Below are 20812 nucleotides of genomic sequence, written 5' to 3' on the forward strand. Positions count from 1 at the left end.
TGGGTTCCTCCCTGGGGCTGGCTTTGTCGGCGGGGGTGGGGTGGGGTGGGGGGTGGGCAGAGTTCTGGCTACGGCGCAGGTGCCGAGTGGGCTCCTGGAACTTTCTTTTGCAGCATATGGTCTCTAGAGATTGGAGTATAATGAGCCGTTGGTAAGCTGTTAATAAGCTCAGCAGACTCTTAAAGGCGAATGATTCTAGGACGGAACTTACTGGACACCCAGGAGAACCACAGAGAAATCAAGAGCTTGCCTCAGAACGAGCTGAATCTCCTTCCTGTTACTGCTGCCCTCTCTCCCTGCCCTTTCTCACTCCTGATTCTTCACCTTCTTTCTCCCCACTTCTGACCACTTCTGAGCTGCCGCTCTCTCCTTCCTTCTTGGTTCTCCCATCTCCTTTCTCTCCCGTTTCTTCTGTAGTTGAAAATAGGGTAGACTCTCGAAGCAGGTTCATTCTATTCCTCAAGTACACTCTATATTCACTTTTCTTACTATAAACCAGGCGGTGGTCCTTGTCTGTCGGTACCAGGAAGCTGACCACTGTGTCATCACAGTGCTTGGTCCTGGGGATAACGTGGCACTGGGGCAGGGGCAAGCTATGAGCACTTTCACTTTATGTGTATGGTAAGGGATTGTTAAATCATGAGAGTTCATTCGTGTGTAACTTGTGTGAGTATTATGCAAATAAGTAGGAAAACATGTTTTTACAAAGCAAGTGAGTTGCACATTTGATGTTTCTCTTTCACTACAGAATCTCAAACCAGCCACATGCAGTTGCTTTGATTTAGATGTGGCCCTCACTTTTTCTCAGCGTCCATCATCTTGGATAGGAAAAGACATTTAAAAAAATTGACCAGGCTTGCTATGACAGACTTCAAGCTACAAAGTAGTCTATGCTAGCAAAACTAGTGTGTCTTTGCATTGGATTTTAGGAGATTTTCTCAGCTGCACGGTGTGGTTGGGGGAGAAGGTGGGCAGTAGCAGAGTGGAACCTGGGGTCAGTCCCATTTTATTGGTCAGGTGCAGGGGGTGGGGGTCCTCAGTCTGTGGCTGAATGAGGGGGTGGCTTTCCAGGCCTAGGCAGCTCTGGATGTCCTTGTGAGATCCCAAGGACTGGAAAGGTTTCTGAACACAAGATGCATTCTTCTGATGCAGAATCCATTTCTATCCTTCTGTTGGTCATACAAGTAGACAGTTCTAGACAGACCTGGGAGCCCACTCAGAGAAAGAGACAGGGTCATCCACATGGGGGATGAGAGGTCTGAGGGAACTCCTCCCAGTTACCTTGAAAGAGGTATATTCTCGGAACACCTTAAACCTTGGCAACATAAAAATGATAATGTAATTAACAGATTTGGTAGTTAGAGAGAAAGACAGGAGAAGTAAAGGAAGTAAAAGTGTGCTTGTCTTTGGATATTTTAGAGAAGGTGGGCAGGAGAGACTGCTCAAAGCCAATATTTAAGGAATCAAGGCTTAAGCACACCATTTAAAGTATAACAAAATCTATGGAAGCATTAAAAATAACCAAATCTGGAATTAGAAAGAAGAAAAAGAAGAGAGAGGTTTGGGGCTAAGGCTGTGGAAGCGTAATCTACTTGGGTTCTTCTGTTTACTCAGTGGTGGGAGGGTATATGAACCCTGGGTCTGTATCTAGAGATGTCAGCAAGGCCATGCTCCTTTTAAAGGCTCTGGGGAGAATCCATTCCTTACCTCTTCCAACTTCCGGTGGCTGCCAGCGCTCTTTGCCTTGCGGCCCTCCCTCCTGTCTCTGCTCCAGCTTCACATCACCCTCTCCTCGTCTGTCTGTGTCTGATCTCTGCCTGACTCTCTTTTATGATGACATATAGGACTTAGGATGGCATATACAACCCACATGGATAATTAAGGATAATCTCATCTCAAGATCCTTAAGTTAGTCACACCTGCAAAGAACCTTTTTCCTTGTGAGGTGACATTCACAGGTTCTAGGGATTAGAACATTCATAGGTTCTTTGGATGGCCATGACTCAGCCCATGACAACCTAACTGGACTGGGTTATGAGTACTTTACCAAGAGGAGTGATAACAAACATTTGATGAGTAGAAACAGTGATGTTCCCAATGCTCCAGCACAGTTTTGCTGCATTTGGACAAGAGAAAGTCCTCTGTAGTGGGACTCAGAAGACTTGAATTGAGTCCTGAAATTGTTACTTTCTACCCATGTGGCCTTGAAGTCAAAGCCCCAGAACTTTACTTTTTAAAAAATACAGAATTAGTTCAATAGTAATATAAGATTCCATATATGACAAGATTTCTCTGCTGTCCAAGTGCAACACCCAAAGGACAATGGGTTCCTAAGCTACAAAGTACTAGACGGGCACTAAGTCCATAAGAAATAGTTAAAGCGGGCTATGTGTGCGTAGTCAGCTTCATACGAACCATATTTCAAATCTTTTACCATCAAAAATCTCCGGAGTAATAATACATGTTTGACATATTTTAGAATGCATGGGAAGTTGACTCTTTCTAAAGACCCCAATAAACACACCTGGATTCTCATGGTTTCCCTGAGTCTGTGAAGTTATTACTGTTGCTATTATTTTCGGTGGTGGTTTGTATAGCCTGTGACATCCTTGATTCTGTAAACAATCTATGTCTATGCTAGCAAAACTAGTGTTTGTAACCTATGTTGAGACAGGTGGATGACATGGCAGCAGGAGAACCCACTCTGAGAAACACTGGTGCGTACCTCACCACCACAGTCAATGCTTGGCCCTGGAATAGTGAGTTTTCTGGAGTTGCTGTAGCAGTGCCAGTGGTCATGGTGCTTTGGGAAGAGAGGACTCCCATCTGGTGAGGGGGAGCCTGCCTCAGGCTGGCCCAGTGAGCAGCAGGAGAGGGAGAGACAAGGCACTCACTGGTAATGGTCTCTGAACTTTCTGGGGGATGTTACTTGTCTGCCACCCCCTGCCCCTGCCCGGTCTTCTCCTCTCTGCAGCCCCTGCTATCCTCACCTTTCTACCCATGTGGCCTTGAAGTCAAAGCCCCAGAACTTCACTTTTTTAAAAAATACAGAATTAGTTCAATAGTAATATAAGATTCCATATATGACAAGATTTCTCTGCTGTCCAAGTGCAACACTCAAAGGACAATGGGTTCCTAAGCTACAAAGTACTAGACGGGCACTAAGTCCTGTCCTTTCTATAGAAAGGGTGATGAGTCCGACTGATTGGCAGTTAAGATGAGGTCATTAAGGTGGCCCTAATACGACATGGCTGGTGTCTTGTAGGAAGAGGGAAGGACGGAGTGAAGATGAGACACACAGGGAGAAGATACCATGTGCACATGGAGACAGATTGCAGTGACGCTGCCACAAGCCTGGGAACACCTGGGGTTACCAGAAACTGCAAGAGGCAAGGAGGGATTCTCCTCTAGAGGCTTAAAGGGAACAGTCCTGCCAACTCCTTGCTTTTGGGTTTCTAGCCTCCAGAACTGTGAAAGAAGAAATTTCTGTTATTTTGAGCCATCCGATCTGAAGTAATTTGTTACACTCATCCTAGGAAATTAGTACAACCGTCACCCTCATGTCTCCATTTTGACAAATAAGGAAAGTGAAAGCTAGGGAAGAAAAGGGACTTGCCCAAGGGCATGACACTGACAAATGGCACATCCAAGATCAGAACCCAGCTCTTTTGATTCTAGGCCCCAAATCGATACCATTCTAAAATTACTACTGAAAAATAAAATAAGAATAAGATGAAGCACATAAGAAAGACTACTGATAGGTTCTTCAGAGTTGCTCTCCTGCTCTCTTTAGAATGATTGCATCACATTGGTCCCTGTGTACTTAATAGGAAGTGATATTCTCCTTTTGGGACTCAAATGGGTGAACAGAATTTCAGATGTCACATACACATTAAAAATGGCATTTTGGACCATATGGGAAAGGCTCTAGCATAACAGCCTGTGTGATATAGACTTAATGACAGACCACAGACTCCATCTTCCTCATTGAGCCACTTGCTATACAGGATAATGGGTACAGTTTTAGAGACAAATATCTCTACCCTGCTATTGCTTGTGTTTTTGGAAATTTTATGTAGTTTCTCTAAACTTGTCTTCTTCTTTATGTAAAAGGAACAATGAGGGGCCCCTGGGTGGCTCAATCTGTTAAGCATCTGCCTTCGGCTCAGGTCCTGATCTCGGGGCCCTGGGTTGAGGCTCCCTGCTCAGTTGGGAGACTGCTTTTCTGTCTCCCTCTCCCTCTCCCCCTCTCCCCTTCTTGTGCTCTCTCTCTCTCAAATAAATAAAATCTTAAAAAAATTAAAAACAAGAACAATGATATCCACTTTCCACTGCTATTTAATTTTTTTTTCTTTGGAGTGTTATTTTGAGGCTCACATTAGCTCATGTATATAGGAGCACCTGGCACTATGCCTAGGACATTGTAGGTGCTGAATAAATGTTAATCCCTTCCTTCACCAAGGGTTCCTGGAGGCGGTCTTAAACATATGTTCTCTACATTTTACCCTAATCCCCTCATTACTATAACATTAGATGAGTAACTGATATCTTCTGTGTTAATAAAACCAAAAGCTATAATCTTGAGAAGCTGAAGCAGGAGAAGAGAGATGAGCATGTTCGGATATGGAAAGGAAGAACAGGGTAATATTTTCCGCCACACCTTTAACCTTATAAGGAAGTTTCTCTGGAACTTTCTCTTACATTAATTTGTCATTTCAGTGGGTATCTCCTTTGAAGCTCAGAACATGGATGAAACATGTTTCGGGGATCTAGTGGAGAGCCAGGGGTTTTGCTCAATTGTTATGGACTGGCAGGCTGAGTGTAGGGTTCGTGAGGAGCACATATAAGGGACTAAGGGCCTGGAAGAGTTCCTTTGTGCACAAAGAACTATTCTTCCAGATTGTTAGATTTCAGGTGGTTTTCAAGAAAAAAAAGTTTTCTGAGTGTGCTTCAGCTTCCAAAATCTCAGGGAAACATAATCATGGAATCATAGAATCATGGATTCACTAAATTTTAGCTGAAGCTTGACAAACTCTCACGTACAGGCCCGGCATATAGGAAAGATAAAGGGAACCTGGTTTTGTTGAAGCAGGGATGAAGGGTCCAGAGTTTGCCTTACTGTGAAACTGTGAACAAGGAAATATTCAGGTACTCCAGAATTCCATGAAGCAGAGTCTGAAAATCATCAATATTCTCATAAGGAAACTGAGATCCAAATAAAAAATGACTTGACTGATTAAATAGAGAGCAATCGTTAATAGAAACCAGGTCTCTTGACTCCTAGTCCAGAGCTCACCCAACCACATCATCCCACATTCAGTCTCTATTCTATCTCAGCCTTGGTTAGTACTTCAGCTAGTCCTTTGTCTACAAATGTATTTCATTATTATGTACAGTTATGGCTTGTGATGCCTCTTGGAAGAGAAATTCTGTCTACACTACCCAGTATGGAAGAATATACATTGAATACACATTGTATGTACATTGAATATATATTGTTGGAGACTGGTTCTGTTTAATGCATTGCTCATCAGAATTGGAATCTCTCCAGAAGTCTAATTTTATGTGACAAAAATTATATAAACAAACTATGTCCTATTTGGGACAAAATCTCCATAAGGAGGAAGAAAATACTCACTTCTTCAACCTCTTTAACTTTGGAAACCAAACCGCTAACTTTCTAGTCATAAACAGCATGGGTTAACCCAAATTTTTGGCTACTTTCTCACTAAGGAGTGGAAGGTGAAATCACAGCTAATAAGGTGGTTTTAAGGTAAGGATTCTTATGAGGGTTGGGGGTGAAGAGCTGGGAAAAGGAACTGACATTTTCTAAATGTCTTCTAATTGTCCGGCACTGTGATTAGCATTTTACAAAGGTTTTAACACCATAATCTTCCCACCTACTTCTTAAAGTTAATCAACATAATGACTTCTAAGAGTCATCGGCTTCTACCAACAACATAGCTATGAGACATTTGGAGAGAGGATTGTGATGTTTTGTGCTAGTCTCACACAGCTAGTAATCCACCAAGACCCACATGCACACAGGGCAGGAAGGGAAGATCTAACCCCTTCCCAGTTCTCCAACTCTCCAGGCACGGTGGACAGCGCATCACTGGGGCGGTCTGAGGAAGGCGAGGGATCAACACCGCTGGGATTTAGCAGGGCCTCTGCAGAGCTCTCGGGTCTCCGCGCTACTTTGCGTGCGTTTTCTAAACTCATAACAACCTAAGCTGAAAAACACATTCTTAAAAAAACAGGGAAGCGCAAGAGTTCGCTTACCGTCTGACAAGTCAATCAGCCCGAGGTAGTGCAAAAGTTTCAGAGAGGAGCACAGGACCACCACTATTCCCAATGTTTGGAGCCCCTCGGACTCGCCCTCCGCCCACATCCTGCCCGGACGCTGGCGCACCATCCCGCGGGACGCCAGCAGGCATTTCAAGCTGGTCTTCCAAGCCGTTCTTTCCGCTGTTCTCCTAAGTGCATGGTTGATTTTCACCAGTCTGTCTTCCGCATTCCCTCCCTCCCTCCCTTCCACTCCTCCCTGCTCCCTCCACCTTTCTCCTCCTCTTAGCCGGCAATCTCTACGTGGTTTCATAGTAATCTTTGCTTTTACTTCCTCTTCTCTGAAGGCAATCTCCCCAGAGACTTCACCAACCCCTGCACATCTGCTGCCTGAGTGTAACCATAACCGGCAGCGTCTCATGGCATATCCTCTTCGGAACTCGGAGGGAATGTGTGTGAACGTAGACTATTTCAAGACATAAGGGAAAAGACTTAACTGCTTTCGATCTGCAACAGGCTTAGAGGGTAAGGCTATTTTTCAAAAGGACAACAATTTGCCTGTATTTCTCCAGTAAAAACCAATCAAGCTTATTCTGGAGTATAGGTGGTCCCTGTTTTGACATCACAAACTGCCCTTGGAAACTGGAACACCAAAAAAGTAATTGTAAACTGGGCTGCGTCTACAGTTATATTTGTGTTTGGGAAGGTTTTATATATCAGTAGAAGAAATTACTAAAAGCAAAACTGATTGAGCAAAACTCCTAGAAAGAAAGCAAAGGATGGGGAAGCAACGGTGTGGGTTATAGGTGTGTCCTAAGCTTCTGGGCTCTGTGGGGGGCATCACACTCTCCCTACATCAGATGGTCAACAGTGAGCCTGGTGGGGAAGGGCGGCCAACATGGAGAAGAAGGAAGACTGGGGCTTCCATCACAGAGACCTACCCTTGGGAAAGTTCCTTGATCTTCATAAGGCCCAGTTTCCTCTTCTAGGAATAAGCCTTCCTCAAATAAGAGAGCCTACGCCAGGTGTGAGAGCAGAGTTTGTACTTAGCAAATGCTGGCCTCAGATTCGGAGAATACACCATGTGGGCAACAATGTGTGTGTGTGTGGGGGGGAAGATACTCTCATGACCTGGTGTGGGTGTAAATTCGCAATCCGCTTAGGAGGGAAAAACCCATCAGAAATAAAAAGTGTATATACACTTTGATCCTGGAATTTCACTTAAGGGGATACTTAAATTATATATATATATATATATATATATATATATGTAAAAGGATATTCATCACATCATTTGTAACAGCAGAAGACAGAAAAAACCTATATGCTTATCACTGAGGAAACTGGTTAAATAAATTATAGTGTATACTACAAGCCATTACAAATATATAACACATTCCTGTATCTTAGAACACTGAAAATATATTATTAAAGGAAAAAAGTAAGTTGTTGTATATTGCCATTTTATTTTATTTCATTTTATTTTTTTTTAAAGATTTTATTTATTTGACAGAGAAAGAGCAGGAGAGCACAAGCAGGGGGAGCAGCAGAGGGAGCGGGAGAAGCAGACTCCCCGCTGAGCAGAGAGCCTGCCGTGGGGCTTGATCCCAGGACCCCGGGATCATGACCCAATTCGAAGACAGTTGCTTAACCGACTGAGCCATCCAGGCGCCCTTTAGTATATTGTCATTTTAATTTTGAAAAGGGTCACACATACACCATCTGTGAGCATATACATAACATAGTTTCAGAAGGATACACTGATAATTGAGAATTTTAGTTGCCTCTGGAGAAGAGACCTGAGGGCCTGGGTCAGAGGGAGGCCCATTTTTGAAATGTTCTCCCACGGATATAATGTATTTTCAACAACAGTAACTAAATGTGAATGGTCCTCTCTCCTTCCTTTCCTTCTTTGTGAAAGGGGAAGATACTCTACATATCAGACCGAGGCTCAGCAAACTCTCGTCTTCTCTGCTCTGCGCTTTCCTTCTTGGTTCTATGTATCAATCTTCCGTCTCATTTGTGCCTGGGCAATGGTATCCAGAGTCAGCCCGTTCCAGCTTGTGAAAGCTGATGGTTAAATTTTTAGGGAATCAGCAAGGCAGTTGTTAAATCTTCGGTGGTTTGGTCAGCCACAGTAGGAGTATTTACACTAGGGAGATGGGCAGGGGGAGGAAGAGCGGTGGGCGTGAGGGCGGGAAACATCACTTTCACCGCTTTGCCATTCCAGACCCCACCTGCCCAGAAGGAAACCTGACAAATTCACCTGCCCAGAGGTTTGCCTGACTTTCTTGCCTCTCTTTTGGAGCCCTAGTGATTATAATACTTAACCCAATGGGCTTAGTGGAATTTTAGGCATTAGCATAGCCAGACATGAGGAACTAAATTAGGAGCAAAGAGACTTCTGGTAAGTCAATACTTTGTTCTCATGACTTCTCTAGCCTGTACCTCACCTGGTTTCTGCCTGCTTCTTACTCCCTCTCTCTTGCTTCCTTTCCAACAGTTTTCTGCCTTTTAAGACTGGTGCTGTCGCTCTCTCTTCCCTCTGCATTCTCCCCTTTTGCAAGCTTATGCATAATCATTGTTTCAGATGTCAGCTCGGGACAGATGGCGCTGATCTCAGCCAGGGTTCTTTCCCACATTTTTCACCTTTTGCCTTATTTTACCTCACACACAGCATTCCCAGTTCAGTTCCACTGACATGGATTACTGAGCATCTGTTAGATGCAAGTTCAGGTGCCAAGAGCTAGACTTCGTCCCTTGCTGCTTTCTGGAATTTCTGGAAACGAATGACATGAGAAAAAGTAGTGGCTCCCACTTTCTTTCTGCCTGTTGTCACCATGTAAGTATTTACATTCTTTTTATTTTTCTTTTAAGTAGGCTCCACGCCCAGCGTAGAGCCCAACCTGGGGCTCGAACTCATGACCCTGAGATCAAGACCCCAGCCAAAATCAAGAGGCGGACGCTCAACTGACTAAGCTACCCAGGCGCCCCAAGGACTTAAATTCTTCCAAGAACACTGGCCTCAAATCCTCGTCCCCTTCTGATTATCTCTGAACCCTAGCTTTAAGGACATCTGCCTCTCAGATGACTTATCTCAATGTCAACTGGACAAACTGAGCTACTGTTTTTTAGCAATTGTAGGGTGCTTTACACAGGCCATTTCCCCATATTCTCACAGCATATCTTTGGGGGTATTGCCACGTTCATCTCTAAGAAGATCAGCGGTAAATTCAGGTCTCATAGGTAGTGGGTGTCTGAGTGTCAGGTCCGGATCTACCTGCCTCCAAAGTCCATACTCTCCCACATGTCCAGCTAATAAATGATGTATCTGCGGTTTCGTATTTGTGAGAGATCCATGAATTGTTTATTAGAGAGCCTGCCTATATCTCACATTCCATTTCCATCCAGCATCACGTGGCATCTGCATAGCTCTTCCCTCCTCTACGTTTAACTTCCTTTTAAATTTTTATTGGAGTTCCATCTTTCACTTGATGAGAAATTTTTGCCCCAACTGGAGGACTTGTGGAGTCCACTTCACAAATTGCTTCGTCTTATTTCCACATAGATTATAAGGTGAATGTGTCTGCTTTGTAGGTGTGAGCCTACACAGAACTGGGTACTTCTCTCACTAGTTTGTCCTGATTTACTATTTTTTGGCCAAGAATCTTCACTTTGGTGGCCCTCTTCAATTCTTTGTCAGCACTGGCAGACTTTATTTTACCCCTGTGCTGGACTGTTTGCCATAAAGAAATAAAGGTTTAATCATTCAGAGACTTTCTCCTTGGGTGTGGATGGCAGGGGTGGGGCTAAAGCAGGGGTGTTGAGGGAGGGTGGGGGCGGGTGGGTGGTGAATTGACCTCATGTACCAGATACCTGACTTTTGTTCTGACCCAGACACCACAGAAGACTGGATTCCAATTCAGACCATTATATCCTGACACATGAATACTGGCCATGGACTTCAAGGTTCCTTAAGAATCTTGGGGACCAAGATGGTCACACTCACAAATGCCTAGTGTCTTAGTCAGCTCAGGCTACTGTAATAATATACCTTAGACTGGGTGGCTTGAACAACAGATACTTTTTTCTTATTGTTCTGGAAGCTGGGAGGTCTGAGATCAGGGTACTAGTGTGGTTGTGATCTGGTGAGAGCCCTCTTTCTGACTTGTAGATGGTTGCCTTCTTGTCCTCACATGGTAGAGAGAGAGCTCTAGTCTCTTCCTCTTCTTATAAGGTCACTAATCCCATCATGAAATCTTGATCCTCATGACCTCATGTAAACCTAATTACCACCTCCAAATACCATCATATTTGGAATTAGGGCATCAGCATATGAATTTTGGGTAAACACAGATATTCAGTCCATGGCCCCTAGTTTCTGCCAAACAACCATGGGTTCACAGAATCACTGGGTTAGAATTTTAGCTCTGCCAACTCCTAGCTATGTGACCTGGGACGAATAATTTAAACTTCCGGAGTCAGTTTCCTCGTCTGTAAAATGGGAATAATATTGGTACCCATATCCTAGGATTATTGCAATAATGAAATGAGATAATGTTATAACCTCTTAACACAGGCTCTGACACCCAGTGAATGAGACTGTAACACAGAGATTCAGAGCATAGCCTCCAGGACCAGACTGCCTGCAGTGACTCTTAACTCTGCTTTTTATTAAGCTCTGTGACTATTGGTGAGTTACTTAACTTCTCTGTGCCCGAGTTTTCTCACCTGTAAAACAGAGATAATCATAGTACCTACTAAAGAGAGTTGTAAAGACTGAAATGAATTAGTAATTAAGCACAGAAAGAACTAATTAGTATCATTATCATTATTATCCATATGCTCCAGGAGATAATATATTAGTTAGGTCTGATGGAGAAGTCATAGTCAAACCTCCACAGTTTGGGAGGTTTGAATCTGGGGAGAGGAAGGAATACTATTTAAGGTAGGGGAATCAGACTTCCTGTGGGAATTTCTGAGTGCTTGCACTTCAGTTTTCTAGCCACAAATCTTCCTTCCAGACAATGGTTTCAGGTGAGTATTTGTTGCTGCTTAAATTTCACTTGCATGTCAGCCCCCAGCAGTCAGAAAATAAAACTCTATTTTAGTGAGCTACTTCTGCCACTCTCAGTTTGCCTACTGCTGTGTAACCTGAAGTAAACAGAGGTGTCCTGTGGTGTAGCGTCCCACAAGATTGGAGTAGTTCGAGTAGTTAACCAAAACCAGATATGCAAAGCTATGTCCACATTCACTGGACACAGAAGGGCTTACTGGTGGTATGTGGGTTTCTGAGTGGTCTCCTGGTAAGGTACTGTCTAAATCTCATTTGGATAAACTAATTTGGTAGGAGCCTCATCTTCCAGAAGGTTCTGCTGCAGTTGGTATAAAAATAATGCCAATAATTGCATTTGGAGTTTTCTTTTCTTTAAAAGGTGGGAAAGAAATGAAAGAATTCCTCAGAGCACCATCTTTGAGCTCTTGATTCTACCAGAAAGCAAATAATTTAACTGCAGGATGGTTATGGTTCAGAGAGAAAAATCATTACTATTCCCATCACTGGTCAAAATGGGAAAATTATTTCTGTGTTCTTTATCCTAGCCCTTATCTTGGAGCCCTTTTGGGGGCACTGGTTGAGTTTGTTTAAATTAGTTTTATAATGATGATGTTAACTGTACAATAGTAAAGTAATGACATCTTCCTCCTTCCCTCTCTCTCTTTCTCCCTCCCTCCCTCCCTTCCTTCCCTTCTTCCCTTCCCTCTTTTCCTCCCTCTCCTTCTTTCTCTGATATTTATTGGGCATGTGTTAGACACTGTGCATAGATAAAAAGAAAAGCCTTTCCCACTAGGAAGTTCACAATGTCTAAAAAGTCCTCTAGGACTTTTACTTTGCAAATTCTGTTTAACCTTTTCAATCACTCTGCATACTGTAGTTTCTCAACACGTATTTGTTGAAAAATATTATGCCCTAACTTTAAGTTAGGGTGCAGCATTATTTCCATTCTGCAGATAAGAAAACAGGGGCAAAGAGTGGGAAATAAGTGCTATTAGCATTTTCTTGGTCTGGCATTGTGCTGGACTTTCCCGTAGGTTTCTCCTTTATCTGAATTATCACAGCAACCAGTTAGGCGCTCACTGGTACCACTTCCAGAGGAAGCTCAGATAGGGTTGGGTATCTCCCAGGAGGTGACACAGCTAGTTGGTGGCAGAGGCAGGCCTGGAGTTCAGGTCTCTGTATCCTTTCATTCAGGGCATTCTCTGGCTACCGAAGGCTCAGGTTTTGCTGGTGAGGAGTGGTGGGTGGTTAGGGATGGGTTTGGAGTTGGTCCTGGTCTCCAACTTTCCTGTTTCTGCTCAGTTCTTTCCCTCAGGCCCTTTGCTTCTCTCTCTAGGAATAACTATGGTATCAATAGCCACCCCGTCCCCACTGGGTTAGATATTCTACACATTTCATCTCATTTGGTCCCAACAATGATTTTACTTCTTTGCTGGTCATTAGTGCCCCTGATGGGATATTTATGGGTGTATGGGGATGGGGCAGATGCTGAAATGTAAAAAACCTCAACGCATCTACCTGGAAGCCTGTCTCTTATACGTGTATCTTTGGGAAGAGGTGTCCGGCTTCAAGGAGCTTCCTGTGGAATCCAACTGGGCTGGTTCTCCGCCCCAAGCTTCCGCCCTTCAGTAGTCAATTCTCAAAGCCACACTTGTTTGATTTTGATTCATCACCAGCTCCGTGGAGTCTGGGGGGGCAAGGGAGACAATGGAGGAAAGCTTTCTGGTTTTTCCTCTTGGATTTTAGAAAACCCTCAGGAAGAACCATCCCAAACACCCTTAGGAGATCCATTTTGGGAGGATCCTGAACTCTGCTTCAAGAATTTTATGTTCTTTCAGATGAACTTCAGGACCCCTCTCTCCCTACACCCCAAGCTTTCAGCCTGCAGGTTCCTTCTACATTCTGCCTTCGCCTACCACGGTCCCAGGCTGAGGAGGTAGAGATATAGGTCTCTTTGCTTATAATAGGCCAGAACACAAGGAGTTCACATCACCCAGCAGGGAAGAGTAATGAGCACATTTATTAATGAGTGCCCAATGTTTGTGTCAATTGCCAGCGCAAATTGTTGACTTGAGCAAAACTTAACTGCTGTTGGCGGAAATTCATTTGCAAATAAAGTCAGTGAGATATGGCATTTAGATATCCACTGACATGTTTCAATTTCTACCTCGTTTGCTTTCTCAGGATGGATCCAGGCTCTGTTGGAATTTCAACAGAAATTCCAATTCGCTACATACATTGTTTCCTTCCTTCTTTCCTTCCTTCACTCCTTTCCTTCAGCTTCAGTGCTTTCTTCCTTCCTGCCTTCCTACCTTCCTCTCTCCCTCCCTCCAATATCATGTTTCCTGTCTACTATGCCCCAGGCACTGGGGATCCATCACTAAGATCTATCTCAGCCACCAAGGAATCTCCGGTCCAGGGACTGTCCTTACAAATAGAATCACAGATGGGGCACCAGTTCCAACCAGCTATGTTCCAAACAGGATGCATTTGACATTGCCTCCTGGCCTGCAGAACTTGACTTGTACTGCCTTCTGCCCATTCCCTTGTGTATTTCCCCACATGGAATGTTCTCTCTTCTTTTCTCTGCCAACAAAAGCCAACCTGTCAGGGCTCAGCAGAAGGCCTGATGCCCCACACTCCTCCAGCCTGCTCTCCTTTCTCTGAGTGCAGAGCATGTATTTGTTTGTCAATCATGTGTTTTTTGGGGGAAATCTCTTGCTTTAATTTCTTGCATTGCTAATTAGCTCTCAGTTGTAATGGTGAGAGTTACTACTGTAGGAAGGCAGCCTGCCAAGGACATGGGATTTGAAGGCAGACCTGAGTCTATTCATGTCTCTGACACTCACTGGCTGGATGACTTTCAAATAACTTGACTTTGCTGAGTCTTCATTCTTGCAACTGTCAAATGAAGACAATAGTGTTTCCCGAGTCCCAGGACACCCCTGCTGGCCATGAATACAAGGATCGTTTCAAACCATCTCAACCATCTCAACCCTATAACACCTGAGGGGAGGACACATTCCTACTGGGAGCAGTGGCCAAGGCAGTGACTCTTGTTTGATGATATGGGGAGTGAACTGGAAAGAAGATTTCAGTAGAACTCCCACATACCCCCATTTTATAGATTAAAAAACCTGAGGCCTGGGAGGGGTGCTCAGTGACTCAGACAAGGGCCTAGAATGGCAAAGACATTAATAAAGCTTTGACAAAGACACAGATGTTGTATTTTCCAGAGAGGACACATGAAAGGAAGAGAAATCTAGTTCTTCAATGCAAGAGACATTTACAAAGTGTCTACCTGCACCAGGAGCTATACCTTATACATACTGTATCTCATCTTCTCCAGTTGTAGAACTTAGTATATAGGGATCACACAGCACACTTAATAGCATGGACTCTGAGCTCAGAGGGACCCAGTGTTGGGTTTCTGAACAGTATTTGCTAGCCCTGTGCTTTGTGAAAGTTACTCGACTGCTCCAAGCTTCAGGCTCCTCACCTGTAAGATGGGGATCATACCAGTACCTACACCACAGTGGTACTGTGACGGAGAAAATGCAATGGGTGATCCACAAATATTAGCTGTCATCATCATCATCATCACTCATTTAATAGATTAGGAATGGAGACTCAGAGTTTGAATAAGTTGCAAAAGGTCACAGCTAGTAAGTGGTAGAACTAGAACTTGAACTCAGGTCTGTCTGACTCCAAAGTCCACCTCATTTTAATTGTACCATGTTGGCTCCCCAGGAGGGGAGAACTCCTAGCCCCATCCCACTAACTTGGACTTTGGGAGAGGGGGTACAGCCCATATGAATTACTAAAAGTGAGGCTTCATCAAATACTTTTAAATAACACATTTTAATGGTTTCATGAATATTTAGTAACTCAACTAAGTCAAACAAATGCTGCCAAGACTTCAGTGCCCTGGGGACCTGCTGGAGTAGACAGACAAAGATGATCTGTAATTATAACACAGACCACATGCAAACGGTGATTCTGCAGAATATGAAAACAACTCAGTCTCTTACAAATTATGACTATCTCCTTTACCATGTCATTGCTGTTAACGTGCCTCATCCTCGAAGACAAACCAACTGAAACCTATTGCATCTGCAAAGGATCACAAATTTCAAATTAGTCGTGTCAGGATGAACGATGCTTGCCTTCCTACACCCTATTTGCAATCATGTCCTCCAGTTTCTCCTCCGTTCCCCGTCCCACCCCCTTTCCTCCTGGGAAGACATTTGTCTTTAGAGACTGGCAATGAGGCATTTGCCATTATACACATTATGACATATTTTACATATGCTCCAAGAAGCTGGGGCTAAATTATACTGGTGAGTTATTAAAAACAGCTCTCAATGCTATTATTATTTATTGCATTTCCAACTCTCTGCAGCAGCTGATTACACTGCTTAATCTTGTATTTTTTTTTAATTCCCCCCCTCCCTGAAATTAATTCTCCCTGCAATGAATAAGCAAGGTTAGCCACATTGAGCACCCTTTGGGAAAGAAAGTTCGGATTCTAGAAAAGAGTTTGATTGACAGCCCTGGGACTGAGTCTCCCTTTCTTCAGAGGAGGAAGTCTCTCACTTGAAGTATAAGCACCTCTTCTCCAGAGCGCTTCCAGAGCTCTCCAAATCACATGTCTCTCCACTCCACGCAGTGCCCTTGGCCATCTTTGACTATTACTGAAGGTCCTCAGTGCCATGGCCCTTCTCACCTCCCAGCCTCACCTCCCACAGCCTTGCCTCTCCCCCTGGGGTGCTGTCATCCCTGGGACTTATCTCGTCCAGTGCCAGGCTCTGACTCATGAGTCTTCCTACCTACTGGTCATTTCACCTCCAATTCTACCTCCATTCTTATTGCCTTGGCCAACACCTTTTCCTTGAAGACTCGGCTTAGAAAATATCTCTTTTGGGAAGCCTCCCCAGGGGAGGGGAACAGGAGCGTTTCTTCCCTGCTTCCATGAAAACTGGCACTTAACATGGATTATAGCACTGGACACCCTGTATTGTCATTATGTATTTATGTATCTGTTTCTTGTCACACTGTGGACTACATGAGAACAAGGGTAGATCTCAGTTGTTTAAGTTCCTAGCATAAGGCTCTAGTGCAAGTAAGTGCTTTAAGAAATTAAGAAATCCCAAACTTTGGAAGCAGTTAGTGGACTAGAAAGAGCCAAAGCTCTTGAATTAGGCATTTATGTATTCATTCATTCATTCAACAAATACTTATTGAGCATCTATTATGAGACAGGCAGTGTGTTAAACACTAGGGATACGATGAATCAATGGTTACAGTGTTAATGACCTAATAAGGTAGAGGTATAAGACTCAAATAATAGCATAAGCATATAATTATAAACTGTGATAAGTGCTATAAGGGAAAAATACTCAGTTATGACAAGATAAACACAGAACACAACACATTCTGAAATTGGTGTAGGGAGTATCATCAGGAATGCCTTCTTTGAGGAAGTGATGCTTGAGCTAAGACCTGAAAGATGAGTAGGTATTAACATGGACAAGAGCATTTAAGGAATAAGTGAAAGCATGTGCTAAGGTCCTGAGGTGAGTGGGAGCCCAAATGCTGAAGAGGTGTCTGGGAACTGACTTAAGGCCAATGCAGGAGCCCAGGGAATGGACATGGGTGGAAGGGGTGTGATGAAAGATAGACTGGGAGGCATTTAGGGGTCAGGCCAAGTAGAGTCTTGTAGACCATGTTAAGGATTTGTCTGACCGGGGAACAATGAGTTTTAAGTTAGAAATAACCTCATAAGTGTGTGTGTGTGTGTGTGTGTGTGTGTGTGTGAGAGAGAGAGAGAGAGAGAGAGAGTTGAGTGTTTTAAAATGCTTTCAGTGCAGAGAACGGATCAGAAGATGACAAAGTACACAGATATTGTGGGGTATATAACTATAGACTGCTTAAGAGGACAGTGGCAAGGTGGACTTAATGACTGAAGCACCACAATGAGGGGGGATATCTTCTAGAAGTCCTCATAGAGACACTTGGATCATATGTCAGGGTCATAGTCCTGCTCCAGGATGTCCCTCTTCCAACGCAGAAACTCATACTGGGGTTTGCTGATGTGGGGGCCTCTACTTTAGAGTTAAGGTCCCAAGGGCTGTCCTCCCTGAACTCAGGATGATTTATAGTTTATGCATCTAAGGTAAAGAGGTCAGAGACCTGAACTTCATCTCTAAGTTTTGCCTTTGACTTTTAGGTCTTAGAAGGATCAAGTCAACTCCAGGCTAGACTTACTTTTCTATCTTGGAAGAATGGGACCTGGGTTGTCATCTCATTTCATCTTTCCATTCCATCCATCCATCCATTTTAACCCATCCATCATCCATCCATTCATCCATCTAACAAATATTCACTGAGACAACAGTTGGAGAAGTATCTAGAACCTGGCCTCTTGATTCTGAATACAGTACTTGCTTCCCTGGTCCACATTGGTCATTATGAGTTAGTGTCTCTCAGCTATAGCCAAGGGGATGGAGTCTGACCCAGACACTTTACAGAATTTTGTTCTTTCAGTTCTTTGGTTGCTGAATTGGAGCCTGAGGCAAACCTTGCATTCTTTTCTCCTGATTTAATTGGCCCATTATTTTAAACTATTGTAGATAAGGGAATAAAAAAGTCAGTGGAATATTGTATTCATCACATTCAAATTAATATGCTTCATTACCATAAGACAAGGAGTGTAGTTGCAATATTTTCTCAAAACTTTTAATTGAACAGAGCATGGGAGGGAGAAAAGCAAAAATGGAAACCACCAAGCTCGGATGTTGTTTTTCACTTTCTCAGAATGTGTGCTGTTTGTGATCCACTCATCTCATTAGTGTTAATTATGAACGAAAATAAAATGGCATTTAACACTGTGCTGAGACTTTAATTAAAGCCAAACCTTCATACCCAGGAACTCTCTGAAGTCCAAGGTAGTTATTCTAAAATGGTATAAACATCTGCTGAGCCAGTGGTACCCCCCACACCCATTCTATCCCCTGCTGTTGGAAGCCACTACTAGATGGAAGCCACCCATCCATCCATCCCTTCCACAAATTAGCTTTAACTTCAACATTTAAACTGTAATGTAGTTCTGGGGGAAGAAAAAAAATATTTGTTAAATACCACTGTGTTTATCATTTTAAATGCATTATCTGAAGGCTAATACAGCATGGGAATAGAGGGAATATTCAAGTAAGGGTAGTTAGTAGTACTATATACATTATCTCATTTATTTATTTATTTAAAGATTTATTTATTGATTTGAGAGAGAGAGAGAGAGAATGTTAGTGGGGGGAAGGGCAGAGGGGGAGGGAGAGAGAGAATCCCAAGCAGACTTCCCACTGAGTATGAAGTCTGATGTTCGGCTCCACGCAGGACTCGATCCATGACCCTGAGATCATGACCTGATCTGAAACCAAGAGTTAGATGATTAACGACTGAGCCACTCAGGCGCCCCCCTACATTATCTCATTTAATCATCAAACAGTCCCATGAGGTAACAGCAAATTATTATGGTATGTATTTTATAGGAAGTAAAACTGAAGAAATCCATAGAAATTAGGTGACCCAAGGTTATATTGACTCTATGTTTTCCTGCTTTAAAATGCTGAGCTAGAAAGAGTATTCTGGGTTATCTAAATCCATCTATTTATTCATTCAACAAACACAGATCACCTATTGTGTGCCAGCATCTGTGCTAGGGTCTGGAGAAACCTCAGTCCCATTGCTCACAGGTTCAGTGGGGTAGGGCAGACAACTGGATGGTTCTCCAAGGAGGTAAGACTAGTAGAACAGTTTCATCTGAGTTTCCTGCAGAAGGACCCATTGAGAAGGGAGCCTAATGGCTCATTTTCCAGAGATTGACAACCCCAACTCCCTCTCCCAGCAGCAAATATGGCACAATGTTCATCTGGCTAGACTGCAAGTGGGCTTCCAAGAAATACCTGGGAACCATTCCCACACAGCATGCCAATGAGTGACCACATTCATCTGGGTTACCTGGCATCAGGCGCCATGGATAACGATGAAGCATCAGTGTCTGGTGCAGACTGGTCACTGATATATATTTGCACTCCCCTCCTCCCCTGTCATGGTTCCCCAACTTTGTCTGGTTTCTGTGCTCATACCAAAACTGGGCTCCTTCCCTGCAAACCCACAGTTTCTTTTTTGGAGGAAAAATGAATGCAAGAGAGCAATCACTGATATGGGCAAGGACTCAGGGATTTCTAGGGCTGACATGGTGTTAGGACGATCAACTCATTGTTCACTGACAAGAGAGGTGGTGGTCCAGACCAGGGCAAGCTATCTGCCCCATGCCAAATAGCAGAACCAGGACTTGAACTCAAGACTCTTGACTTCAGTTTGATGGTATTTCCCTTATCCTAGCCAGCCCAGGGGGGAACATTTTAGGTGATCCTCCTAAACTAGGGGAAGGGTCAGGATGTTGTAGGAATGATTCTTGCCCAAAAATTACCTTCCTGTTTACCCACCTTCGATTTACCTCCTCCCCTACTCCCTTCCTTGGGAGCCTCATTGCCCAGGGACTCTGGCTGGCTGTGACTGGCCCTGTCAGCTCAATACTTCTCCACTCCAAGGCTTCTCCTGTTAAACTTCATCTTCTGGGAAAAGGAAAGAGTTTCAAAGAAAAGCACATATCACCACGGGCCTCCCCACATCTGTTCCCTGAGATTTCCTTTAGGAGTGAAACTTGTGACTCCAAGTGGCCAGTCCAGTCCTAGGATCTCCTCAGTCCCAGTGATTGATTGGTTCAGAGATGGGCACATGACCCGATCGGAGCCAACGAGGTTCTGAGAAACTCTGCAGATCACCTACATGGGTCAATAAATACCCTTTGCCTTAAAGCAATAGTGGGTTGTTGTTTTTTGTTACTTGCAACCTGAAGAATCCTGAATGATGAAATAATAAACATAGTAAATAATAGGAGTTGACTGTTTACTTTGTCCTTGTACTGTTTTGAGTTCTTAATTTTGTGAATTCTGAGTATTCACATCAACCTTGTAGACAAGCAGTATGGTTATCCTTACATTAGACCTGATGAGGTTAAATAATTTACTGAGTGAGAGTTGCCTGGTGGGTAAGTGATGGAACCAGGGTTTGCACCAAGGCCGCCCAGTTCTTGAGCCCCTGTTCTTGACAACAGTGCAGTACTGCCCCTATGTGTGTATTCTTTTCAGTTAAGACCCAAGGGCCCTCTTTTGCATTGCTGGTCCTGTAGAGAGACAGTTCCTTAGCCGATCTGCCCCAATTCTTGACAAGGACCAGGTCAGTTTCATGAGGTCCCCAGCGCAGAGGTAGTTTGTGCTGATATGTCCCTTTCAGGGGCCCGCCTAAGCTGTGCTTCTATCACTGGGGGTGTGTTTCTTTGGATTATTAATAATTGTAATTATAGCAATAAAAACTTTTACTTGTTTAAAACCTGCTACATGCCAAGCC

At 43.7% G+C, this 20812-nt stretch overlaps 1 protein-coding gene across 5 annotated transcripts in view; it reads right to left on the reverse strand.

Moving 5' to 3' along the window:
- KCNIP1 (potassium voltage-gated channel interacting protein 1) overlaps positions 1 to 20812 on the reverse strand; it is a 371320-nt gene that overhangs the window by 38598 nt on the left and 311910 nt on the right. The window contains exon 1 of one of the 5 annotated variants that reach the window (XM_028102620.2): positions 6283 to 6391. The exons of the other annotated variants lie outside the window; for them this stretch is intronic. Coding sequence (XP_027958421.2) covers positions 6283 to 6391 — 109 coding nt within the window. Of the gene's footprint in view, positions 1 to 6282; positions 6392 to 20812 lie in introns of those variants that run through there. 5 annotated transcript variants of the gene reach the window in all.

Source organism: Eumetopias jubatus, unplaced genomic scaffold, assembly GCF_037043125.1.
Source record: "Eumetopias jubatus isolate StellerSeaLion01/CBP00866 unplaced genomic scaffold, mEumJub1_p1.0 scaffold_5, whole genome shotgun sequence".
NCBI classification, from domain to species: domain Eukaryota; kingdom Metazoa; phylum Chordata; class Mammalia; order Carnivora; family Otariidae; genus Eumetopias; species Eumetopias jubatus.